The sequence below is a fragment of the Eublepharis macularius genome, chromosome 11 (assembly GCF_028583425.1).
Source record: "Eublepharis macularius isolate TG4126 chromosome 11, MPM_Emac_v1.0, whole genome shotgun sequence".
Lineage (NCBI taxonomy): Eukaryota > Metazoa > Chordata > Lepidosauria > Squamata > Eublepharidae > Eublepharis > Eublepharis macularius.
The window spans coordinates 36,352,117-36,379,427 of NC_072800.1; the positions used below are offsets into that span (position 1 = coordinate 36,352,117).

The 27,311-nt window shown below is 43.6% G+C and overlaps 1 protein-coding gene across 1 annotated transcript; it reads left to right on the forward strand.

Annotated features, from left to right (window-relative positions):
* ENTPD3 (ectonucleoside triphosphate diphosphohydrolase 3) lies at nucleotides 1-26,842 on the forward strand. Its single transcript, XM_054992185.1, has 11 exons — nucleotides 1-226; nucleotides 2,428-2,480; nucleotides 7,373-7,500; nucleotides 15,421-15,538; nucleotides 19,407-19,557; nucleotides 20,883-21,042; nucleotides 23,595-23,825; nucleotides 24,056-24,328; nucleotides 24,421-24,531; nucleotides 24,841-24,978; nucleotides 26,592-26,842. Exons 2-11 carry the CDS (start codon nucleotides 2,441-2,443, stop codon nucleotides 26,823-26,825), a joined length of 1,584 nt encoding a protein of 527 aa, XP_054848160.1. The 5' UTR covers nucleotides 1-226; nucleotides 2,428-2,440; the 3' UTR covers nucleotides 26,826-26,842.
* The last annotated feature ends 469 nt before the right edge of the window (nucleotides 26,843-27,311 follow it).

Here is a 27,311-nt window from a genome sequence, read left to right on the forward strand (position 1 = left end):
TGTGCGCGGGGAGAGGCGCGCGTGTCGTGAAGGGCTCGCCTCCCGCCCCCTCCGCGCCGGTCCTGCCCGGGCGACGATGAAGCCCCGGCCGGAGCTGAGGCGTCTCCCTGCCCCCCTCGCGCAGGACCCAGCCCGAAGCTAGAGGAGCCGGGCCAGGGAGCCGGGCCGCCGGGGGCCGCCGCCTGGGATCCCTCGGCCCGCCGTCCGCTGCTGCTGCTGCGAAGAGGTGCGCGGCGCTCGTGGGGGCGCTTTCTGACGGGCGTGCGGGCTGCGCGTTGCGGGAGCTTGCGCCTCTGCAGAGAAGGCTGGGCGAGCCGTTCGTTGGGGAGCGAGACTGGCGGCCGGCGGCGCCGGAGGGACCCCCAGGCTCTCGGCAGCACAGCGCCGGGGCATGCCGTGGGTCTGCGGCGCCGCGGCCTCGAATGCTGCTCTGCTGCGGCAGGCTGACTCTGCGTGCCTCGGGGGGCCGCGGTGTTGCACAGCAGGGAGCGGGTGTGTGACGCGCTGCACATCTGGCTCTGGGGGTTCTGGGGGGGAAATGGAGCAGAGAGCAACTGAGCGCCCTGCATTGTGCGCAGCGGTCAGGGATGAGCCGGGGGTGCGGGGGTGCAGTGCAGATCTGGGGGGTTTCGACCTAGGAAAAGACTGCCAGTGTGGATGACATATTTAAACTGATAAAGGATGTACAGACGGAGAGCAATGGGCAGCGATGTAAAGAGAGACAGAAACCCTCTCGCTGGGCTTGTGAATTGCCAATATGTGTTCATAAGGGAGATGCATGTGGGCAAAGATACTTCGGACCTATTCACTGAGCAGGGGTTCTGGATGACCTCGGAACTTTTAAAATTATTGCTTTTATCTTTAGGGGTCGTTTATTTAGACAGACCGCAACTCTAATGCCTTTTTGCTATATACTGTACTTTTAAAACACTGGGAGTTGGAGAGCGCATTCAGCAGCAGCAGTGCTCATTCATTCAAAAGGAGGTTCCCAAGGATTGTTGGGGCGTAGCTGAGCCCCATGCTTTGGAAAACCGAGGCCTGCTGCTGCCTTGACCATCTAAAAAACTGTTTGAGCTCTGTTGCCTTACTGAGGTCTGCTCCAGGAGGTAGCTGCCATTTCTGGGTGCAAAACACACAGATCTCTCATCCAGTGGGATGGTCACATAGAATGTGATGCGTGCTTGTGTGCTTTTATTACACATACACAACACAGACTCCTCTCTGTGTAAATTCAGTCACACACAAACACACATGCAAAGCCTGTGTGCTGTTTCACATCCGTGCAGACACACAACTCCCATTCACATCCCCTTCTGTAGGCTTTGTCACATCGAATGAGTGTTCATGATATGCCCTGTTAGGATTTGAGAATTGTCTTTACTACACAAACACTGCACATGCTGCATTTAGTTTCTGTATACACAATTGCCAGACATGTGAAAGCACACACACAGACATCCAATGCAAGCGTCTCTCTGTTTCTTCTCGGCTTTTAAAAACATGTGCGCGCGCACAGCACATTCTGTTAATTTAACTTGCCAGAGCCCCGCTGCTCCAGCTCTCCTCCTTTTCAGTTTCTGCTGGGCAAATAAAGGCCACTTCTCACTTTACATTTTGTACAAAACATGTGGACCGCTTACCCAGTATGAAAGGCATGCCTGTACAAAATGTGTCTGTCAAAAATTGGGAAGCAATGACTGAATCTCCCTGTTTGGGAGTCTTCCTAAGGAGTATGCACTGAATTGTATGCAGGTGCCCCAATTGATGAATGCAACATGCGTTTTGTACAAACAAAATGTAATCGGTCCTGGGACAAGGTTTCTTTGATCTTTTGTCCTAGATGGGTAGCTGTGCTAGTCTGTAGCAGCAAAATAAAACTGCAGGCCAGAAACAAGTCTTTTTTAAGGTGCCCCATGACTCCTTTTTTTTAATTTTTAGCTTTAATGGAGCCTCTCTTCTTGCTGTGCCGTGTATCTCTGCTGGCTGAGAATTGGGCAGCTCAGCCCTGTGGTCTGGACACCCCAACAGCTATGTCTGTCCCTCTTTTATGGAGGGGCCCATGTCCAGTGGTGGGTGGAATGTCTGTTTTGCATGCAGAAGGTCCCCGGTTCAGTCCTTGGCATCTCCAGTTGAAGACAGCTGGTGATGTGAAAGATCTGTGCCTGAGACCCAGGCGAGCACTGCCAGTCAGAGTTGATCTTGATGGACCAATAATTCTACTCAGAAAAAAAGCAGCTTTGTGTGTTCGTGTGTTCTATTTCTGAATCCTGTATTTCAAAAAGCTTTTCCCTGGAAAACTCTTTTTTTCCTGAGCTTTTTTTTTCCAGACTAAAGAATGTTTTACAATCTGAAACTGTTTAGTTATGACTTGTGTATTGTTTTCATCACCTAATCTGATGCTGAATGTGTGTTTTTCCTACTGTGTAGTTTGAACAAAGAGATGTTTACAGCCCTGTCCCGCCAACCCTGTGAACAAACAGGTTAGTATTTTCAGTAGGCTGGCACGGAAACATACCGAGATGTATTTTAACCTGTGTGGCTTGTTTTATATGTATATACAAAGGAGGTGTATATCAACATGGCTTGCTCAGTAGATGTTTTGATACTAGAAAGATGATTAGCTGTTGAGCCAATTTTGTTTTTAGTAATTCTTCAGAAAGCTTTTGGAAACAAACGATCTTGTGTGGTCCTGCGTATGTAACTGAATTTAGACTTGAGAGTTGATTGTATTTATTTTATTCCTTGCTCCAGAAGGGGGCTGTTCTAATAGTGAAGTTCAACTGCAGACTGAGATTTCATCAACATCTCTTTCTTTTGTAAGATGTAGCTATTGGCTAGTTCCCATGTAGTGGAAGCCCAAACAACTTGGGCCTTGCCTACCTCAGAGTCTGCCCTGTTCCCTAGGTGCAATCTTCCATGAATACCCTCTTTCATTTTTCCATTTGCACCCATCCACTAAAGGCATGCAGAAACAGGGCTAAGCCTACAGTTGACATAGTCGCCAGCCTCCAGTTGGAGCTTGGAGTTCTCCCAGAATTATAACTGATCTCCAGACAACAAAGATCAGTTCCTTTACTGGAAATAGCAGCTTCAAGAGGTGGAATCTATGACATAGCATTCTGGCTGAGCTCCCTCCCCAAGCTCCGCCCTTCTCAGGCACTGCTCCGAAATCTCCAGAGAACTCCCAAGTCAGAGTTGGCGACCATACTGGGGGCTCTTTCCTTGTCTGAGCTAGCTTTTGGTGGTAAGGGAAAGCTGGTATAAAGTCTTTTTGAGATACAGTTTTATATTTAGAGACTGAAAGCTGTTGGTTCTGTTGTTGCTTTTTAAAAAGCTGTCCCTTAACCCGAGTTCTCAGGATGGACTAAGTTAGTAGTCTAGCAATACAGTCCAGTGCAGAGTAACTCTGCATAGGATTGTACTGTGAATTGATTATTTGAGCCAAATTCTGCTCAGATCTGTGGATCCACATCAAAGGCAGACTGTCTTCTGGTGAAATGTCAACAATTTCACCACTAAATAAGTTAAAGGATACTTTCTGAGTAGGAGACAGTAATCTGGTTAGGTATAAAGGAGGACATAATGTTGCCCAGCGCCCCTTGGCACAAGCCTTTTGTAACCCAATTACTGTGTAATTAAAATATGTAGCTGAAACAAGGGCCTGCACTGTGCATTTGCCAAAGGGTTTGTTAGCTGGAGTTGAACTTATAAAATATGTGGTGATGAAAGTGCAACTGGGAGATGCTTCATTGATTGATGCATGCTATGAGAGATATTTTATTTGCACTTCCTTTGCAAAGGGCTGCCTTAAAATTCCTGGATATACGCCATCTTTGCTTTTCTGGCAGTGCAAAAAGCATTTCACACATAACCTGAAGGACCTCACTTAACTGTTTGCAATAATATAGTAATAAGCATCAAAAGGGTACATGGCACTTTCTGTAAGAAAAGACAAGATCCAACTTACTGGCAACATTTTTTAACAACAAGGTTATTTCAAACTTGCTTATGTAGGCATAATTCATATTCATAAGGTGTCAATTACAGGGGAGAAAGGCAATTCAAGTACATGCATCCCTGTTTAGATGGTCTACAGATTGCAGTATAAGGTCACTCCAAAGTATACCCACTGAAGGCAACCAGACACATGGGAGACAAATGAAGAATCCCCATGTAGTTAGCTAAAATCAATGTTATTGCAGTATCTGAACACCTCCCAGACTTTGATGGGTTCACCTATGTAAGGCCTTAAGGCAAGGAAGTGTTAAGAATGTTATTTTCACTGAATAGTAATAAGGTGGAGACAGATTTAAATTAAAATTGAGCAGAAGAGAGAACTGAACTTGAATCTCGTTTAGTCAAAGATGATATCCTTATGACTATATCTTTCCTGTCTCACCTATTTTTATAGAGCGTGTTTAAGTGGATAAACATACTGCACAAAATTTGCAATCTTGCTTGTCTCTTACCAGTATTCTAGCCCCCTTTCCCTCCAGTAGAAAAGCTGTTTGTTTTCCTAAATAAGAATAGTTTTGTCTAAATTCACTCTACGTGCTTCTGATTTTTGTGATGTAAAATGATAAGAATGTACTAACAGGTGTTTCTAGTAAACACGTTCCTAGAACTATGTGATACAATAGCTGTTGCTGTGGTGTAGTGATTGATGTGGCTAGGCCTCTATTCAAATCCCCATGAACTATCCTGATAACTTTGAACCAGTTATTCTGTCTCAGCCTCACCTACCCTACAGGACTGAAGGGAGAAACGTGTATGTTAACCCTGTATCCTTGGAAGAAAGGCAGAGTAAATATGTAATTTATTGGCTGGGAGTATTTATTAATTGGTTATAATTAGTTTTGATTTACGGCATAGGTTGACATGATTTTCCTATAGAGCTAAGAAAAAAGAAAAAGAAAGAGTGGAATATAGTGCTTCTGATCCGAAAAGGCATATGAACCATGAAGCTGATAAGGAGACAGAGGTGCTCTTACCCATGCATCTTTATGGTACAACCCTTTTGTCTGTCATAGACTGCAGTCAGATTGGTACAAAAAGAACTAATAGGACTGCATTAGGTTTTTCCTAGAGGAAGGGTGTTGTGGAGTAAGTTGTTCTCACTATTTCCACTTACCTGCTTTAGCCCGTGCTAGGTAACTTCATTAGGCAGCCAACATTTCTTTAAAACAAACAACAAAACAAGGAAACCCTTCCTTTTGTCTACTTCTGTGGAAAGATGAGAGCAAGAATTCCCTTCATGCAAAATAAAGGATTTGACCAAAATATTCTACTCGTCTCTTGGGATTTTTAGAATCCTCCAGGCCATGTGCCTAAAGATATCCTGTTCTGTGTCAGCTGAGCATCATCTCCCTCCCCCATTCCCTTTGGGATTTCTCTCTTAGGAGGAACTTGCAGGACTGCAGTTACAACAAGATGAATATGGCTGCTGCACTTGACTTTATGTAGAAACCTGAGAGTTTCCATTTTTACTTTAAGAGAAATAACATTGTAACCTTTAAGATTTTGAAGACAGTTTACATTTGCAACTGTTCTGTCGCCCTTGTTAATAGTCACATCCAGTAGTCACTTCCAGGCGCCTTCTCAAGGTTTCCTTTCCCTCTTGCTGCGTCTGGTGCCAATGCTACTTTTTTCCTCAGCTGCAAACAAAAGACATCTTAACCTGTGTAAAATCCACTTATACTTGACATCAGGATATATTAAGATTCTATGCCTTAGAAGATGAAATGCAAAAGAAAAGTATTACTCGATTCAATAAGGAAGTACAGCACTTCTTGTGCAAATAAGACTCACCCATTTTCTAGTACTTTTAGGATCTAAAGCTAGAGTCCAGATTAGAACTTGAGCTGAGTCAGTAAGGGCTAAGCTACAAGTGATGAATGACACTTGCCTGGCAAGTGAACAGACTCACATGTATTCCTCCCTGTTCACTTGCACTTCGCTTGTGCTCCACTTGATCAAGTGGAGAGCACGGGGAGGAATACGCGTGAGTCTGTTCACTTGCCAGGCAAGTGTCATTCGTCACTTGTAGCTTGGCCCCAAGTTCCCTTCCAGTGTTCGCCATGGGCCTACCTCCTTCAGGCATCTATACGTTCTCAAAAGCTTGAGCAAACTAATGTTGTCTGTTTTCCCCCTTTTTATTCTCAACTATTTTCAATGTTCTGTGCCTCTTGGGGCATGCTCAGTCCTCATCAGTTTTTTGGGTTTTATTTTCTTTTGGTTAATTTACAAAGTTATATTTTCTTGCATACCTTGAGAGTCCTCTGAGGATGTCATAGCTCCTACTTTGTCAGAGGTTGGCCTGGTTTTGCTGCTTTTGTGATAGTCCTGAGCCACATAGTTTGCTATGAGATATAATATCACCTTGCGTGACTTATGACACACTCCTCTGTGAATCATTCACTGTGGTCTAATAAACTGAGGTAAATGCATGAGTCAACCGGCTGCTAATGTGGAGTTGCCATCTTTATTCTTACAGGGTTCCTATGAATAAGCGTAGTTCAATAGGAAGAGCTTTCCCCATGATGATAATCCACCTCTTGATGTGATTTCATCCTGCTGATCTAGGGTTGTTCTTTTTTCCTCTAACAGGGCTTTCATAGCTTTGTGTCAGGCAGAAAGATGTGGAAACCCCGTTGAGAAAAGAAGGGGAAGCAACCCTAGACTATTTGAAGGAAATCATACTTGCTGTCTAGTTATTTTTAAAAGGCAAAGATCCCATTGAGGTTTCCATGGAGTATTCTACAAGTCATATTTCTTTAGAACCAATTCACACACAGTTCACACGCTATCTGTTGACAGTCCTGAACTATCTGTCAACAGATGTTCACTTGGAGTTGCATCCTGGGAAATCAGTTCTCAGGCATGTGGGGTCCCAGTTTGGATCTGTACTGTGGCATGTGGGGAGAAGGGGCTTAAGCCCTCCCTCCCATGCCAATTCGCTAGACATGAAATCGTCCCAGGAGCTGATGTTTGGCTGTTGATTAAACTTCCATGTAGTCATCAATACATGTGAGTTTCCCCAGTGAGGCAAATACTGTGGTTCCAGGGCCTTTTTGGTCAGGAAAATGGCTCCTAGGTAAAGGCTTAAGCCCCTTTGCCCCACAAAGCACAGTTGCAATATGAATCAGGCTCCCTCGCACCTAGAAACTGAGTTTCTAGCATGGAACTTCAGGAGCACGTGTGATCCAAATCCTGGTGGCTCCGTGTCCTCTGTTGTGAGCTGTGAATGGGCAAATAGTTTCCCTTTCCTTTCTTAAGCAAATGGAAAACAGAGACTTCTTGAGTGAAAATGGAAAGAAAAATAATGCAAAACTAGTAAAATTCATCATGTAAATTTTCCCTTTCTTACTTTTAGGCTTCCGGGTCCTGTACAAAATGCCCGCCATTGTCGCTTTCGTTTTTCTGCTTTTAAGCATAGCTGTTATAGTTGCTATTACTCTTGTCCAGCTGAATCAAAAAGCCATCCTTTCACCAGGTCTGAAGGTAAGTTTCCAGAATACGCTGAATCGCATGCGGTGTCCATAGAGTAATTGGAGGCAGGACTGAGCCTAAAACTCATTTTCAGTGCCAGGGCACAGTCCCCAAACACATGGTGTACAAATGAATAGCTGGATGGATATCGCAGAGCCGTTCTGTTGGCAGAGGCACTTTCCTGTGATGGAAGTAAGTCGTAGAGTTTATTTTGATGGCTTCTTCCGGAAGAAAGCACCTCCACTAGTGGCACAGGCCAATAAGTTCCAACCCACTGCTTCTGAGCATGCAGAGAGTGTTTCCTGAGATCAATGCAAGAAGTAACCACAGCCTGTCCCTTTCATCTATCATTAGAAGGAAGGGCCTGGATGCAGTTGGGAGCTCCCTCTCATTTTGGAAATGCGTCTGCGTTGGTTGTTGCAAAGCTCTTCAGGTAAATTCCCTAAGAAAATGTCAGCTTTGGTAACTCAGGGCTAGGCTAGATGTCGTATTGTCCACATGCCCTCACCTGTGGATGCCAACACCATTTTAGAGCTGAACTCAGCCATTTAAAAATGCAGCAAGGGCCCAATCCTGATAGGGCCTGCAGCATGGCAGGCCCAAGTGATCTTGTTTTCCCCTCCCCCATGCCTTTTCAAGTGCCAAAACAGCCCTGCCCACAGCTGTAACTCTCCCTACACAATATACTGCAGTTGTATAGCATCTAGTGTAGAGTACAGAATTTAGCATCTTGAAATTTGGGACAACCTTCTTCTAGTTCTGATGGCTATAAAGACAGCTCTGCTACTCTATGGCCATTGCTTGGTAAACTACAGAACTGTCAAGGTGGCTGAGTAGGATTTGGGAAGGTGAATCTTCAGTGCCATATATAGTCCTCTTCTTCCTCCCTGCCCCTCCTAAAATAAAAAATGCACATGGAACAAAGACCCATGAAAAGGAGACCTTCAGAGTATGGCTATGAGCTGAAGCTTGTGTGTCTGGTTTTTTCCCCCTTTACTGTTGGGGAAATTTGGGTATCTCAGGCAACTGTTGTCGGGTAGCCAGAGTTTCTTGTCAGGTGTGATGTTGGGTTGTGGCTGGCCAGGGATAAGGAAGGGAGCCCCCTTCAAATGCTAGGAATGCTTATATCAAGCAAAACTCTTGAGTGTAAAACACTAAGGAAGAAAAGGTCCCACAGCAGCGTTTAATGTTGTGATTGCAAAAGGGTCGCTTACTTGTTTACTGCTGTTATTTGAGAGCCAGTGATATAGAAAGATCCCTGTGTTGGAAAGGGTCTGCCCCTGTAGCAACGGAAAAGTCGAAACTTTAGAACATACTTTACTCTATTGTCTGCTCCACAAAGGAACTCACCGAAAGATCATTTTCTCGTTACTTAGAAGGTGTCCTGGTCGCTGTGATCTACAGATTACCAGGATGCTTCTTATGGGTGTTAACCCACAATTCACAGCACTCGGCATGAGATTCCCTGTCTATAAAACCCGCCAGGAAATTTTACACACCAAATAAGAATTTTAACAATCCAGAAACTGAATCCCTGATTCCGTCTGCACTATTTGAAATTTTTAACCGGTATAGTCTGGTAAGATTTTTAAATTTTAAGAACTGTATCTCTTTTAAGAAAGGTATCTTTTAAGAATTGTATTTATACGACTTGTGCTGGTCATAGACCATATCAATAAAATTGATTGATTGATATGTGAGAGCCAGCGTGAAGCAGTGGCAAGAGTGCTGGACTAGCATTTGGGAAACCCGGGTTCAAATTTCCACTTTGCCATGGAAGCTTGCTGGCTGACCTCGGGCCCATCAGCTTAATCTACTCCACTGGGTTGTTATGAGGACAAAATGGAGGACAGGAGGTAAATGTAAGCTGCTTTGGGTTCCCATTGGGGAGAAAAGTGGGATATAAATGAAGTAAACAAACATCAGCATATCCAGTCATTTGATTAAACTGTCCCAAGATGAGAAGCAAAAGTGTCCACAATATAACATTTTTAGGGGGAAAGATTAAAACACTGTAAACAAATAAAACAGAGCAAGGCTATGTATTAAGATGAGATTATTCTTGAGGAGATCTTTGTGGACAGTTACATGCCTAAAGGCCTCAAAGGTTTACGGCTCCTGCTGACAGGCCTCTCTTGGCTGTGTGTGTCTTTCTCAAGGGGTTAAGCTAGAAGGGTGTAGCTGCTTGCTTGCTTCACTGGTTAGGACATGTTGACAGACTTATCCTTCTGCCTGCTAATACCAAGGGAGAAGAAACCAGAAGGAGACATTATTTATGGAATGCATTCAATTGCTTACACTGAGGCGATAAAAATCTGCACAACTCTGTTGAAATAACAGCATTTAAATAGTGGGAACGAAAATAATGGGATGACATCTCTGGAAAAAGACCTCAAGGGGTTTACTGATTATTGCTGTACCATAAAGTAGCCTACTTGATCTCCCACTGAACATAGTATGAATTCAGCTGCCCTGCATTGGTGAAACAATATTCCCACATATCACTCTTGATCAGGGCTTTTTTTCTGGGAAAAGAGGTGGTGGAACTCAGTGGGTTGCCCTCAGAGAAAATGGTCACATGGCTGGTGGCCCTGCCCCCTGATCTCTAGACAGGGGGGAGTTAAGATTGCCCTCTGCGCCACTCAGCGGCGCGGAGGGCAATCTCAACTCCCCTCTGTCTGGAGATCAGGGGGAGGGGCCACCAGCCATGTGACCATTTTCAAGAGGTTCCGGAACTCCGTTCCCCTGCGTTCCCCCTGAAAAAAAGCCTTGCTCTTGATCCAGCACTCAGCCAAGTCTCTATGAAGGGCTTATTTTCCACTCATCAGCTACTCTTATATGCTCAATGACTGCTGTGGGCAGGGAGGGAAAAGCCAGTGTACTGCCTCAGCTGAAGTACTATTTTGCTCCACCTAAGATTTTTTTTTAAATAAAAAGGTCCTTTAATTTAGGACGTGGCAGCTTCCATTTAAAGCATCAGAGGTTCTTTTTAGAATAGGAACATGTCTGATTTTTAAAAAATCCCATAGGGATAGTCTACCCCTCCCATCAAGCGGCAATGCTCCTGACCTGACCAGCTCTGACCTGGCAGAGAGTGAATTTTTCAAAATAATTTTCATCTTTGTCTTGTTCAAATCATCCAGAAAAGCAATACCCCTTTAGTAACTATGACTGTATACATGGGCAAGGTGCCTGAAAGGGACAATGTCTAGAAGTTATTTATTTCAAGAAAGGCAAAAGCTTCTGAGCTTATTAATAATGGTTTTTATAAAGTGCCCATGGTTCATACCCATGAAACATGCACATAAACTTGAGCATCTTTTAACAGGGTTGTAGAAGGATCACCGATTCTACATTAATTTATTTGCCCCCCTCCCACACTGGCAGCCCAGCTGTTGAGAATGGGTCTGAATGAAGGTATCCCAGTAGCTGACCCTTTTGCAGGCTTGCTCTCGCTCTTTGCAAATCAGCTCACATTGCATTTCTTTACGGTGCTTATTCCAAAAAAAGCCACTCTGCAAGTTTACAAGGTATTAGATGTAGGTCTGAGACTGGGTGTTCTGCAGTGGAGCATAGTTCAGTGTCTTACAGATGGATTATTAATAAGTAATCAGTGGATTTGAGAGTAAACAGTGTTTCAGTTTAACACAGTCTGAATTCTTTTAATGTTCAGCCACCTTGTTCTTATATTACTGATTAATGTAGTTCTTGTTATGCCAAAATACTTTTTTGCTAATTTGAAATAAAAATCATTTCATATTAAACATGTTTATAAGATTAGAAGTGCCTGTTTTAAATTGTTTTTGTGGGGGGGAAATAATCTTAAGTTATCTCTTCGTGTCTGAAGAAGGAAGCTCTGACTCTCGAAACTTACACTTTCAAAAACTTGTTCATCTCTAAGGTGCCACTGGACTCAAATCCTGTTGCTCTCAGTTGTAAATTTCCAAACGCAGAATGCTGACAAGTTCCTGCCTCTGATGTCCAAGAGTCAAGCTCCTGTCTGCAGTTTTTTAAAGGCCAGAGGCAAGCTCTCTTGCACAGCATGTCTTCCCTTTGCTTGACTTGCTGTTCTTGGTTTGAAACCTGTTAGATGGATTTGAGGCTTTTGATTTTTCTCCTAGTAATTCACAAAGGAGTCAGAACTATGTACTTTCAGGCTCCAGTGACTCATCCAGATCTTCTGAAATGAAATTAAAAGTTGAATGGAAGGTCAAAAGTTACTTAGTAAAAGATTTAGGACAGAACTGCTCATAACAATGGCAGACCCATGTCCAAACGCAGATCACCACTAAATAGCATTAAAGAGAGCCAGTGAGGTATAGTAGTTATAATGCTGGACTAAGATTTGGGAGATATGGGTTCAAATCCCCACTCTGCCATGAAAGCTTGCTGGGTGACCTTGGGCCTAACCTACCTCACAGGGTTGTTGTTATGAGCACAAAACAGGGAGTAGAATGATGTTCTGCCCTAACCTAGATAGCCTAGGCAAGCCCAGTCTCATCAGATATCGGAACCTAAGCAAGGTTGGCCTTGCTTACTAATTGGATGGGAGACCTCCAGCGAAGATCAGAGTTACAGAGGCAGGCAGTGGCAAACCAGTTCTCTTGCCTTGAAAACCCCAGCAGAGGTTGCTGTAAGTTAGCTATGACTTGATGGCACTCTCCACCAGAATGATACTTTCAGCCTCTTTTGGGGACCCTGGTGAAAGGAAAGCAAGGTAGTAATGAAAAAATCAAGCTAGGCAGATGTCGTGGAAGGGTGCAGAAAATATAAATAGTGAGAACTTTTTCTGTCTCTCCCATAATACTTGGACACAGGTAGTAAATGAAAGATGATGGGCAGTTGCTTAAGGATTGACAAAAAGAATACTTTGTATAATTTCTTGGAGGGTTTGATACCCACTCCTCCACTTGAAGCCAGCTGGGTGACCATGGGTCAGTCACAGCTTCTAGGAGCTCTCTGTCCCATCCACCTCACAGGATGTTTGTTGTGGGGATAATAATAACATACTTTGTAAACCGCTCTGGGTGGGTGTTAAGTCGTCCCGAAGGGCTGTATATAAATCAAATGTTGTTGTTATTGTATCCTGCTCACAGTGGCATGATTTTCCAGTTCTGTGAGCCTTTCTGGGGCACAAGAATGTCTTGCAACAGTTAATATCATAAGCTATGGAATTTAGTGCCACAAAGTGTGTCAAGGCCACTAGCTTAGACAGCTTCCACAGAGTACTGGGTAAATTAAGATCCTTCAGCCATGATGGCTAAATAGAACCTTCATATTCCAAGGCAGACTACCTCTAAATATACTTGGGGCAATATACTCCGCGTTCTCCTTATAGCTCTTCTGGGTGCATTGAGTTGGCCACTACGAGAAAGAAGAGGCCAGATTAGATGTATCTTTGGTCCCAATTCTTATTTTCTTATGGGTCTGCCAGGAACTGCCCTTAGATCATAAGAATACTACATAAGGTGGGATAGGCAGGAAAGATTCCTAGAAAAAGTATTTGCAGCGATTACTATCTGGTCACAACTTTTCTATAACCTCTAACGTGGCTAGTTTTCTTCAATCTGCAATCTGTATCAGGGACGCTATCAACTAATTTTAATGTACCTTTTTTTGCTCTGACATGCCAATAAAGGTTGTGTGTAAAAAAGAAAAGAAAAAGTATGATTCGGTTTCGCTTTCTCAGCCATGCCGGACGCTCCTCTCGGCAGGTCCGGGAGGAAACGACCGGGCACCCTGACCGGGCGGCTGATCTGCAAGGATTAGCCCCCAGGACTCCCAGTTAGGGAGGCAGGGTCCGGGACGCTGCGGGAAGAACCTCCCGGAATCAATGCGGGGGGGGGGAATTGCCCGTTTGTCCCTATGGAGGCCGGCAGACGTGCGCGGCGCCTTGAGTGCCGCCGGGCAACGAGAAACGGCAAATAAAAGAAACGGGCGGAAGCCTGTAAACAAGCGAATCCCTTCTGTTCTACAAGCGTTTGTGAAGGAGAGGTTGATCTGAAGAAGACTCGCTCTTCCCCTTCGGTGAGTTCCAGGATCTGGCTGGCGCCCCCCCCCCCCAAATGGCAGCAAAGAAGCAAAGTCCCGCTCTCGGTAAGTCAATCTCGGCTACCTTACAGAAGGGAGAGTCGCTCGAAGAGTTGGTGCGCAGGGCGGTGGTGGAAGCCATAAAACCCTTTGTTGACAAGCTGAACGAAACTGATCAAAGGGTGGGCTCAATTGAAAGCGAAGTGAAAACCATTAAGGAAGTAGCGGGGGGGGGCAGAGAAGTCTGCTCTGGAAAGTGCGTCACTTGTGAAGGCTACGAAAAAAGAGCTGAAGTTGGTGGAGAACCAGCTGATCGGGCTACAGGTGGAACGAATGCAGACAACTTTGCGTCTCCAAAATGTGAAAGAGGAGGAAAATGAGGATCTGTGGGATTTGGTCTCGGAACTACTGGCGACACCCGCGAGGACAACTAAAGAAGAGGTTAAAAGCGCCATTTTGGAGGTCCATCGGGCTTCTTCAAAATATGCAATAAAGCGACAGTTGCCTCGCGAGATCATTATTGACTTTTCATTTAAAAAGATTCGGGACACTATCCTATATAACTCATACAATGCGGATTTGGAGTTTATGGGTCTTAAAGTCAAGATTTTAAAGGACGTTCCATTTCTAGTCCGGAAAAGACGTTTTAAGTACAAAAAGTTCGCAGCTCTTCTGAGGGACCATGGAATAAAGTATAAATGGTTACTTCCGGAAGGAATATGGTTTAGACATAAAGATCAAGCCTATAAGATACTATCAGAAGATCAACTAAAGGATTTTGAGGATAAAAACCCGGAATTCCAGTGTACCAAGAACGAAGAAAAGGAGAAGCCTGAGGGGGGGGGGAGGAGGAGAGCACCGCAGCTGCGGTTGCACAGAGAGAATTGCGTCCGGGACCCAGAAGGGGGAGGAAAGTTTAATTAGAATTTGAAATGTGTAATCTGTATGATTAACCACCCCATCATCATTTTATTGAGCTATTTTTTTCTATTATGGCAGTATGAAGGGAAAACATTGAAGTGTAGTGTTGAATGTAGTTTATCCTTCCCTTTATGTCCCCTTTTCCCCGCCCCTTCCCTTTCTCTTCATCCTTTTCCTTTCCTTGTGATAGTCTTGTGTAGTGTTATTGTAGTGTTGTGTAGTATACTGAAAAAATAATTAAAAAAAAAAGAAAAGAAAAGAAAAAGTATTTGGTGGTTTGCAGAAGTCTCTAGTGGAGCCATATGGGGGGAGGGAAGGCCTAAAATATTGTCTTCACTTTGTCTTCACTTGAACCCAAAATATCTCTCCATCTAAGGGACCCACTATTCCTGCCTAATCATACACATTTTCAATAGCACAGACATTTTCAAAAGTCCTGATAAACGAAAACAATGGCTTTACTCATCAGAATTTTTGCATGGTGCCTCAGGATTCAGGTTATTGCCAGGGGAGAGTACTAGATTGAAACAATAATAGTTTCTGTTGACTTGATGGTAAATTGCGCAATCTTTTTTCCCATCACAAATGTGAATGAGAGATAGCTTGACGTTGTATATTTGCAAAGGATGAGGAGATGGAGATTCACAAAGCACTCTTGATTTCATCAAAGTTCAGTTCTGTGGCCAGGATCAAAAGAACCAGGAAACAAGTTTTATAAACTCGAGGCATTAAACTTGTCTCCCCCAATACTGTTTGGCAAACAGATTTTGAAATGAAGGGCTGTTTCAAAAGCCATTTGCGTAATAAGGCATGAAGATTAGCTATTCAAAGGGAGAAAAATATCTTAACATCATAGTGAGCTAGCACAAAGCTTCCAAGTAGTTCTTAGGCTCCCCAACTCTACTTTTCTAACACTTGTAATTTTTAAAAACTCTTTTCCAAAACAATCTACCGAAAGATAACTTCTTCTTTATCTTTTAGTATGGAATAGTACTTGATGCTGGATCATCTCGAACAACAGTATACGTATATGAGTGGCCGGCAGAAAAAGAAAACAACACTGGAGTCGTTAGTCAAACCTTCAAGTGCAACGTGAAAGGTGAACGGGAAACAAGAATTTTGAAATGAGGGGGATACCAGAGAAAACACCATGGACCGAACAATCTGGGGGAAGGGAGCGGGGTTGCCTGTTCTTTGAGTCCTGCTCGTCACACGTCTGGCACATAATAAAAAAAGATTGGCAGCTTCTTATGCCAAGACGGCTTCTCTGTTTTTAACAGAGGGACAGGTTTGGCAGTTCCAAATGTGTGGGAAGCTCGTGCGTATCCTCATGAGAGAAATGGATGTCTTCCTCCTTTGTGACTCTGCGAGATCATAGCTGTGAAACATTGACAAATGGGGGTGGTAGCAATTGTGTATCAAAACAGAGGATGTTTTCCATGCTTTGTTTTAGAGGACAGTGCGACAGCATCACCTCTAGGCACTGGTGTTGCACACTATGCTTGGGTAAGAAAACGTGGGTGTAAAGTCTCGCAAGTGGGTCATTCTGTAATATGACTAACCCTATCCTGAGTCCATCCGAAGCAATGGATACCCTGGAAGAAAATCTTGTTAGATCCAGTTCAGCTGGGCTTTTAAACTAAACTGTTGCTTTGTGTCATCTCTGCATGGAGGAGTGTGGATCAGGCTCTTTTTGAAGATGTGTGCTCTGTAATCAAAGGGTGCTAGGCAGTAAAGTGAGATTTTCAATTGATGGGTATAAACTCGTGAACGTCTCCTTTCATGCACACAATTAGGGCAGTGCTGTTTCTGTGGGAGCATTTGATGTTCTTTCCAAGCACGTTGAATTATAAGAAATGTGTTTTAAAAATAGGATCTGGAGTTTGCAAATAGAATCTTGTCTGAAAATTATTGGTTTCGTGGGCCTGTTTTGGTGACTAATGAAAGGGAATGCATGGCCCACTGTAATCGAAAGCAAAGTTCTCACCCTGGTTCCCTTATGTGGCGGGGAATTTTTAACTCAGAGGACCACACACATGAATGTCCCCCATGCTAGTGTTGACCCTTGGTTTTTGTCTTCATCTCCTTTTCATGAGACCTCAGGATGCACTTTGCTAAATTAAATAAAAGGTATATCTCACTTTATAGTGCATTGGGGGCAGTTCGAAAGCACCTGTTTTGTGTTCAGTGTGATTACACCTTTTTCTGTCTTGGGGTGAACTCTGAAAAACTGGCTCTGCAAGTTTCCAGCAAGGAACTGGGGAAAAGTTGGTTGTGGAAGGTGCCTACTGGCTAGCACCTACAACAGCACCAACATACCTCCTTCTGTCCCTGCAGCAGTTTTGGAACTATTTTCTAAATAGTTGTGATATTATTTTCTAAAGATGAAGAATGGATGGATAAACAAATAAATGTACCTGTGCTGCTTTAAAAAGCCTTGATACACAACCAAGAGCTCATTCAACACCATATGTCTGATCATCTCCCTGACACAGTGTAGCTGATCACTCTCGGCTAGTAGATTAGGAATAATAACAAAATCAGATGCATGGTGGAGGGAAAGATCATTCATATGTTACCATTGGTTCAGAGAGCTGCCGTGGCATAGTAGTTAGTGTGTCAGACTAGGATCTGGAACAACTGGGTGACCTTGGGCTTGTCACAATATTGCAAGGTTGTTGTTAGGAAGATAAAGCAGAAGAGGGAAAAATGATTTGCAGCTGCGGGTTGAATGGTAGACTATCTGTTTTACATGCAGAAGGTTCCAAGGTGAGTCCTTGGCATCTCCAGGTAAAAAGGGTCTCAAGTAGCAGATGTGAAAGACCTCAAACTCTACCAGCCAGCGTAGACCATACTGAGCTTGATAGGTCAGTGGTCTAGCTCTGTATAAGGCGGCTGCCATGCGATGTGATAGGCCACTTTGAATGCATACAAGGGAGAAGTGTTGTAAGCTTCATCATGAATCCTCCCATTGCCTTGGCTGTCCACTGTTTACCCAAATTAGGTCTACAAGCTTAACAGATAGAAAGATAGAAAACCGTACCAAGGTCTGGTCCAAATGCATATATGCAGGGGGGGTTTTCCAGCGGGAACGTGGTGGAACAGAGTTCCGGCACCTCTTGAAAATGGTCACATGGCCAGTGGCCCCACCCCTGATCTCCAGAGGGGAGTTTAGATTGCCCTCTGTGCTGCAGCGTGGAGGGCAATCTAAACTCCCCTCTGTCTGGAGATCAGGGGCAGGGCCACTGGCCATGTGACCATTTTCGCCATTTGAAAAACTCCCCTCTTGTTCCAGCTGACCCAAAGTGACGTCATTGTCCAGTCCTGAGTTCCACCACCTCTTTTCCCAGAAAAAAAGCCCTGAATGTATGTATATTCGGCATGCTGCAAGGAACGAGCAGCAGTGAGCAAGCGTGGACATGGCAGAAGTGTAATGTTTCTAGACAGAACAGTCTTGGAGTGTGAGGTCCTTGGATTCACTGCCAGGCCCACAAGCCACGTGAACAAAAGAGACAAACTAAGAGGATTGGCTAAAGCAGCACACACTGCAAGGAATCCTATGGCACAAAACCCAGTTGGGAACTCTCAGCCCATCTCCCCAAATCTATCCCTCCATGAATCTCTAAGCTTTTAGGGGCTTGAGCTGTTAATTTCTCTCTCCCTCCCCCTTTCTTCCTTGTAACCGACAGTTGCTCTTACCATTCTTTTCCTTCTAGAACATTTACTTTAATTTTTAATTTATTTTATTTATGTCATTTATAGTTCACCTTTCTCACTGAGACCCAAGGCGGATTACACGGTAGAAGATTAGTACAATCAGTAACAAGTACATTTCAATATAGTATCAAGGACAATGCCATAGGGTAAATAGATACAAGTTTAAAAGACATGTCATTTGGAAAGGTCAGCCTTTTAAAAAAAAAGTTCTGGTGACCTGACCACCATGCTAAAAGGTAGTGCTGAAATGTTGGCCGTGTTTTTTGAAGTCCGGCATACCTGAAGGCACATGCACTTCAGCTGCTCACCAGGAGGAAGCAGTGGGCCAAAAGTAGTTTAAGAAAACACAGAGAAAGCACAGGGAACCTGCAAAAGGAAAGCAGACGGGCCATACAGATGGTCAGAAATGTTCTGCTACAGTTGGGAGCCTCAAATGGAGCAAAATATCTGTGTGGAAGGGGTCTATGTGACCGCTCCAATATTTAATATTTAAAAGGTGGTTCCTTCAGGTACTGGCTCATCATCATCTAGTACTTAAACATTTGGCAATGTGTAGTTCAGGTATTTGCCACGGTAGGGTGAAGATCTAAGCATTCTTGCTTGCTTGTAGTATAAAGCAATGGTTCAGGAGAGCATTTTGATAAAGGGAATAATCTATTGCAGTGTTTATTGTATGTATTATCTTACTCCTATTGTCTGCTACTTTTTAAAGCCATTCTCTGCATTGTTTATAGTATGACATACCTTAAGCTGTTTTTTGTTTGCGTTGTTTTCTGATTTTGTAATCCCATTTCTATTGCATTATTTATTGGATGTCTGAGGTTGTCCAATTGCATTGTTTTACTAGTTTGTAATCTTCCTTGAGTCTCAACAAGAAAGGCGGACTGTAAATAAACAAATAAAAAGGTTGTGATGAGAACTGAAATGTTCTCCTTCCAGTAGCTATACTTACTTCTTTGCAATGTCTAAAGAATGTTAATGCAGCATTTTTGGCAAGCTGAAAGTATAGATAATACAGGGCTTCAAAAATAGAGCTTGCATGAAAGGCAATGTTTGTGATAACAATCTTGTTCACTTGCTTGCAAAAAAAATAGAGACAAATTTTCTTGCTTTAAACAGCTATGGAATAATCAAACAAATCTTTATTATTAGATTTATCTAATGATAAATCTAAGAAATAAATCTTTATTTATTAGATTTAAAATATATTTGGCAGAACAAAACTGACTCCTTTAATTACTCTGTCTTAGGTCCTGGGATCTCAAGCTATGGGAGTAACCCTCAAGATATTGCTAAGCCCATTAATGACTGTATGGATAAAGTCAAGGAAAAAATTCCATTTCACTTGCATAGGCACACACCTGTCTACCTGGGAGCTACTGCTGGCATGAGACTTCTGAGGTAGTGTAAAAACAAACGACCAGTAAATATTAGCCAAGTTAAAAGGTTGCATGGATCAAAGTGTCAACAGAACAGCATAATGAGTCATTCTGAAGTACTTTCTTTGCCTTAAAGTTCCTGTAGCATAGTGGTTAAGTGGTTGAATTGTGATTCAGCACTCTGCTGGTTCAAATCCCACTGCTGCCATGAGTTCAGTAGGTGCCCTTGGATAAGCTGCTCCTTTCAGCCCCAGCTCCCCAGCTGTATTGGTGGTATAATAATACACTGACTTCGTTCACTACTCTGAGTGGGCTCTAGTCTGTGTACAACTGCAGTATATAAGCACACCTTTGTTGTTGTTGTTGCTATTGTTGTTGTTATGAAAACTGATCAACCTTTACAGACTATATATGTGTGATAGACCAACTCCTATACGTCTAAAAGGGAGTTTGATCCTTACTGAGACTATTATTAACAAAATCATCTCACAACTTAAAACCAATTGTGATTATTGATTAGGCTTAAAGAGATCCCAGATCCAAGTGTTCCTGAGCGTTTCATAATAAATGTGCAATTTGTATTTATTGGGTCCAGGCCCTGAAGGGGGCTGGCTGCTTTGGAGTGCAAGTTGTTGCAACTGCCTGCCAACCCAAGAAGAGGGAGTCTGGTCCATATTGTGTGTGTAACACTTGCATTTGATGCCCTGCCGTGGAACAGAAATGTTACTATAGCTCAGTACTGAGCTGGCCAGATAAACAACCAATAACCGTCTTTATCGTGTTTTTGGCATGTAAACCAGTGGATGTTCCTATTGAAAATGCATTTTGGCACAGTATGCACTATATTTGCTGTTTGGAAAAGCAGAAGATGGCAGCAATCTGTGACCTTTTGATTATATCCCTGAGTAATCCATGCACTAAACATATTTTTGCTTGAGAAAGAACATCCCTTGTTGGTTTAAGTATATTCTTGTAAGGCCTCCAGAATGATTAATTCCATCTGGTTCTGTATCTTGAGACATGTTCACCCCCAAGATCCTCACTTGCTGTTTGTGATAACTTAGGTATGAGCCATAACAGGTTAATTACTTTCCTATCACCCAATGTTTTTTCCAGCATGTATTTTTCAGTGGAGACTATTGACGCATTTGACCAAGCCAATAACAGTTGAGTAACTGAGCAATGTGCCTGCTTGTATGAACCAGCCCATGGTTGTTTCTTATTCAAAGGCTGCCCCTACATGAAAAAAATCGCAAACGTTTCCTCTAATCACTAGATTTGGCAAATGATGAAGGGTAACCTTCTCCTTTCAGACGCTCAGCATTTTGTGTTCTGTGAATTGCTTAGGTTGCAAAATGAAACAGCAGCCAGTGAAGTCCTTGAGAGCATTCAAAACTACTTCACATCCCAGCCCTTTGAATTTAGGGGTGCTCAAATCATAACTGGGCAAGAGGAAGGGGTATATGGATGGATTACAGCCAACTATTTAATGGGCAATTTCTTGGAGGTGTGTGGAACAATCTGCATGTTTTATTACATACTATTGTTTGATAAATTACAAGTGTTCAAAGGGATGTATGCTGAGACTTGAATAACTTCACCTGTTATGCGAAGGGAGATCAGTTTTGTTAACATTGTAGTATAGTGCATCTTTTAAAACAAAGCTAACGGCTGTGGTTTTAGGAATGTGTTGATTGCAAAGGTACCAAAGCCTAGTTTACACATGCAGTGGAAAGACTACAAACTGCGAGTGGAAGATTACATTTTCAGACTTCTGTTATATTAAAAAAATCTCTCAAAATGGCAAACTAGCACCGTATATAAGGAACTAGACTAGACTAGACTTTCTTCCTGATATGTTTTTTTTTTGGGGGGGGGGGGACACTAAAAATGTTACTTCCCCTCCTGTAGTCTGCCTGAAGTGGTACCAGTCATTCTTCTACCTCAAAATCCTGCAACTTCATTCTGCTGCATGTCTTGACCAGGCCTTTGTTACAAGTCTTCTGGTTTAGCTAGCACATCAGTGTCTTGCAGTGTCAAATACCCTGTAAAGTGGTTGTGTTAATGATACTGTACATCAAAAATGCTGAGGATTGTTACAGTTGATCTGGTCAGGTTATAAGCATGTATGCATGTGCCATCAAATTGCAACCGACTTATACCGGCCCCAGCAAGGGATTTTCAAAGCAAGCGAGAGGCAGAGGTGGTTTGCCATTGCCTTCCTCTGTAGAGTCTTCCTTGGTGCCCCCCTCCCCCCACTCCAAATACCGACCCTGCTTAGTTGCTTGGATCTGATGAGAATTGGACTATAAAACAACTTCTTTCTTCCTAAGTTCTGAGTAAATCCCCTTAATTTTGCAGACATTTTAAATTGTAGGTAGTCCCCACTTCAGCATAAACAAGTCATAGTTAGACATGGGCACGGACAGAAAAAACCCCCAAACATGGTGTTTGTTTGTTGCTATCCACGAACAACGAACATTGATGAACATGATTCTGTTCACGAACATGTTCGTTGTTCGTGGGGGCCAGCAGGCTCTCCTCCAGCCATCAAGATCCCTACCGCACCACTCCCGCTTGATCAAGTGGAGAGCAAGTGAATGGCAAGGGAACAGGGAGGAATACACGTGAGTCTGTTCACTTGCCAGGAAAGTGTAATTCGTCACTTGTAGCTTGGCTCTCAGTCACTTGACAGACACAGTTCTACAGTCTATCGCTGCCTCTCCATTCAGAGCAAAATTACACTGGTTGATCTCTGTTCAGTGCTATTGCATATGGAAAGGGTACAAGCTGGAAATCCATGTCTGTAATGGTTGTATGATAATACAGAATCTCCCTCCCCCTCCAGTGTGCAGGGCTGTTGTGAGAGCAAAGAGCTCTCCAACTCCACCACCTGTCACTGCTTTAATATGTTATTTAAGCTGTGGGGCATTATCTGGAACAAATGCCCTCTTACGCTAATACTATATATTTTAATATATAGTTTATAATATAATAAGCTGCTGTCACTCCTGCAGTGCTGGGCAGTGCACAAGCGCCCAGGGAAGAATCTTGGTGCCCTCCTCCCCTGAGCCCCGCAGTGCCTTTCACTTCTGTCACAGCCAAGCTGCCTCACCTGTGAACTAAAAAAAACCCAGTTAAAGGGCTGAAAGGGAAGAGGAGAAAAATGGAACTTAGCTTTGAGCTTAGCTCACTGCCTCCCTGCATTGACTGCAGGCAGAGATCCCAAGACGGGCTTTGCCCATGGCCGCCCTGCATTTCCCTTTTAAGTTTGAGCAAAGGACAGCATGTCTCCAAAAATGGAGGCGTGCTGTGTTCCACCCAAGGAAAAATCCCTGTATGGAAGTAGCCATTACTGAGAATTCCCGTAGCACTTTTTTTTAGGGTATAAAATGTCTCTCATTTTACATGTGGTAGGTTGGGTTAGCCATGACTCGGATAGCTTAAGCTAGCCCAATCTTGTCAGATCTTGGAAGCTAAGCAGGGTCCGCCTTGATTGTTACTTGGATGGGAGACTACGAAGTAAGTTCAGGGTAGTTACAAAGCACCTTAGAACATCTCTTGCCTTGAAAACTCTACAAGGTTGCCATAATTTACCTGCACTTTCCACCACCAGGTTGGGTAGAGAGAGATGTTGGTTTCACTAGCATTGCCCAGTGAACTTCCCCATTTAATATGAGGGTTTAATCCTGAGTCATCCACATTGAAAACCAGTATTGTACTACTGGGCCATACGGGCCCACTCTACACCAGCCCAGTGCTGGGCGTAGTTTGGCACATGTGCCAAGGCGCTACATGGCTCCATGGGGATTCTACTACTCTGATCAAATCTATGCAAGGCAATTTATTCCCCCCCCTCTTTTGTACTTCTTAAATTGCATTTTTATCTGAGAAAGAATGTTCTAATCTGTAAAACACCCACAGACAATCTGGGGAAGAGTGTTCCCACATTAATATTTCATGGCACTCGGAGAGCTCAGTAGAGAAGTGTGTGTGAGGGGGGGGGGGAGTACCATGCCACAGCAGAAGATACGTCAACTTTTCCCTCTTTATTTCTAGAAAAACATTTGGAGTGCCTGGGTCCGTCCTGATGGAGCAGAAACGACAGGAGCCCTTGATTTAGGAGGGGCCTCCACTCAAATATCTTTCATCCCCGAAGGAACTGCTGACAGTTCTAACAGCACGCTAAATTTCCAGCTGTATGGTTATGATTATAGTGTATACACACACAGCTACCAATGTTATGGGAGAGACGAAGCAGAGAAACAAATGTTGGCATCAGTATTACAGGTACACTCAAAGAAATGTTCTCCTGTTAGGATCTAACTGAAGGTAGATGCGTTCGGTTATGTACTGCAGTCATGTTTAGATCCCTGTGCAAATCAGAGCTCTCTTCGCCCTGACAAAACGTCCGGTTATCTACTTGGCTGTTGCCGTGAATGTATTTTTCTCTTTTCTAGGTTTAGTATAGGGCAATGAATAATTCCTGATAATCGCGTTTTATTTTTGTTAACCTTCAGAATTCAGGCAGTAAATCCAGGTTTGAGAATCCGTGTTATCCTCGGAATTATGAAACTGTTTTAACAATGAAGCATTTATACGGAAGCCGCTGCACAGAATTTCTAAGACCAGAGAATTACAATCCAAGCCATGCGGTAACTGTCAAGGGAACTGGGGATCCAGCACTCTGCATGGAAGCTGTGTCCACATTGTTTGACTCAACAGCTTGCAGAGACAGAGAGAACTGTTCATTTAATGGAGTCTTCCAGCCAAAAGTGAAAGGGAAGTTTGTGGTAAGCTTGCAGACATAATAGTCTTGTAGTTGGTTTTTTGTCACTGTTTGACCCTTGACTATAAAGCATCTTTTCTCTGGCTTTGTTCATAGGCTTTTTCGGGATTCTATTATACAGCCAATGCTCTGAATTTATCTGGACAATTTTCACTGGCTGACTTCAATTCAAGCCTGTGGTCATTCTGTGCACAGAACTGGGTCCAGGTCTGGATCAGTCTCCTCCATTTGATATCGACTATATACGCTACTCGCAACTATACAAAACCAGGCCATCTCAATTCATCTGCATTCATATCTATAAATTTAAAGTGATGCATTTTTCCTACTTTTTTTTCATAAAGTTTAAATTCAGTCTGATATTCATGTAGCCCATGCTTGTAACCCTGGTCATGATCAGCCAAAGTTAAGTGCTTAACTTTCTAATTGAAATCAATAGGATTTTTAAAAATATGGCACAAACTCTTTTGTCGTATCTGGATCGATTGAGTTAAGCATGTCCGTTTTTGTTTTCAGCTTCCATTTATGCTACCTAAGTTTGAAGAGACGTATGCAAGATCTTACTGCTTTTCAGCAAACTACATCTACTACCTTCTTATACATGGCTATAAATTTAATGCAGATACTTGGCCTCAGATCCACTTTCAGAAGGAAGTAAGTTCAAAAAATTTATCTCCCAACAAAGATAGGATGGAGGTCTTGAATAAGGTCAGACTTAGAACCACTCTTACAGCATTTCTCTTACAGTTAGAAAAAAACCCCAAGATCTAGGCTGGCTTTACCATGAGCAGAGGAAGCCTAAACATTAGGCAACACCCAGCACATTTCTGCAGCTCCCATTCACACCAGTGGGACTTTTGCAAGAGAACTTCTTGATGGGTTGTGCCTCATGCTAATTAGGAAGTGGGTGGAGATGCGTTTGGGTTTTCAGCCTCAGGAACCAAAAGGTCAGATTGGACCTGACCATGAAGAAATGTGAAGCGGTTGCCTGGGGCAGTTGGTTCTCTTAACATCCCTGCCTTTAACCTCCTCCTGCGTGTCATTTAAAACCAGTGAGGAGGGAAACATCAGTTCAGGTGTGAAAACGTCACTGTGCCCCTTCTCACATCATCTTTAAGATGTGGAGAGCTGCTACAGTTTAGACTTATCATTTTATGAAGGTAACTTGAGAACTTTCAAACCATACAGGAGAAATCCACAGTGCAGCACTCAGAGGTTGTCATAGACAGGCAGTGTGGCTTAATGGAGCTGCTTTTCTCTGTGCCCTTCACATGGGAAACGGAAGGTCATCCCCAGAGATCTTTGCAGCATTGCAAGAGCCTCAGAGGATGAACTACCATTTTCTGTGTGAGGCACACCGAGGGTGTAGGAAAGGAGGCAAAGGGAGTAGACACTGTCAGAGGGCTTGAAGGAGCTCAAAGGAGTCACACTCAACAGAGTTCCCTCCACGAGGGATGGGGTATAGAGGCACACTCACGTATGGGCTCAGTTTGCTCAGGGCCCCAGGAAACCTGATGTTGTCCATGGCACTATTCCCAAGCAAGCCGCATTGTGGATTCTTCCCATGTGGTCCAGGAGTTCTGGGCCGTTTCCAGACGGCTTACCAGCCCCTGGAACGTTGCGCCACGTTGCGGGGAAAACGCGAAATATCGCGTTTTCTCGCGTGACTCGCACAAGAAAACACGATATTTCGCGTTTTCCCCGCAACGTGGCGCGACGTTCCGTGGGCCGGTAAGCCGTCTGGAAACGGCCCTGGTAGCACCAAATCCGTCCTAAAACTAGCACTGATTTGAAGCTAAAGAAGAACAGTGAGGTTTTTTTCAGTGAACTACTAGCAGCAACAAAAGTTTCTTCAAACGGTACTTGAAATGGTTTAGGGATCCTGGGTCAACTTCTACTAAGAAATTTCTCCACACATTCTGTTTTTGGAACAACCAAGGAACATTTACTATTCATGCATAGCGTTCAGAGGAACCTTTTACAGCTGCCAAACCTGAGGGGAAAGTGCATGTTTGGGTGGGTCTTTTCAAAGATCAAGCAGCGTAGTCTGAGGCAACTTTTGCAGAGGCAAAAGGGCCTTCCCTTACTAACCAAACTCCCCTCCCCTCCCCTCCCCAAGACTGCCTGTCTATTATGAAGACAGAAAATTGTGCAACTAGTCAGTGGTAGCCTGAGTTCCAATCAGAAATGTTCTTATCTGCTGGAACAGCTGTAGACGTTCTTGATGATGGATTCTGACGTGATGTCATTCATTACCTGTCTTTCAGGTGGGGAACAGTAGCATTGCTTGGTCCCTGGGCTACATGCTTAGCCTCACCAACATGATTCCAGCAGAGAGTGATCAGATCTGGTTGCCTGTGAATCCCTCTCTGTTCGCTGGCCTTCTTCTCTTCTTTACAGCAGTGGCATTACTGTGTCTAATCTTCCTCGTGTACTCATGTGTTGTGTCACGCATGCACAAGAATACCTGCCATGTTGAACATGTATTTGCTGCAGAATAAAACAAGCTCCTAATGAAGCTCTGGACACTTTTTAAAAACAAAAACAGGGTTTCAGAAAAATCAAAAAAGGAATAAAGAAAATAATGGCATGGCAATACAAGAGGGTGTACCAAAACACCCCAATACATTTCGGCCATCTTCTGGAGCTTTGGTGGTACCTGTGAAGTTAGCCAAAACACTGCCTGTTCTTGTGCAACAAGAAGCAGCCGACATTTGTTGATTCTTTAGGAAATAAATCTACACAAAAAATAGCATGGGGATCTGGTCAATGCTTACTTCCAGGGCTTTTTTTCAGCTGGAACGTGGTGGAATGGAGTTCCGGCACCTCTTGAAAATGGTCACATGGCTGGTGTCCCCGCCCCCCTGATCTCCAGACAGAGGGGAGTTTAGATTACCCTCTGCGTCATGCGGCCATTTTTGTCGAGGGCGATTTAAACTTCAAAAAACTCCCCCCTTGTTCCAGCTGACCCAAACTGACGTCATTGT

Excerpts from the sequence above, each read along its gene's own strand:
- ENTPD3 (XM_054992185.1), top strand. The coding sequence starts at position 2,441 with ATGTTTACAGCCCTGTCCCGCCAACCCTGTGAACAAACAG. Across the intron at positions 2,481-7,372 it reads CCAACCCTGTGAACAAACAG|GCTTCCGGGTCCTGTACAAA; the intron begins GTTAGTATTTTC and ends TCTTACTTTTAG. Across the intron at positions 24,329-24,420 it reads AAGTGAAAGGGAAGTTTGTG|GCTTTTTCGGGATTCTATTA; the intron begins GTAAGCTTGCAG and ends CTTTGTTCATAG.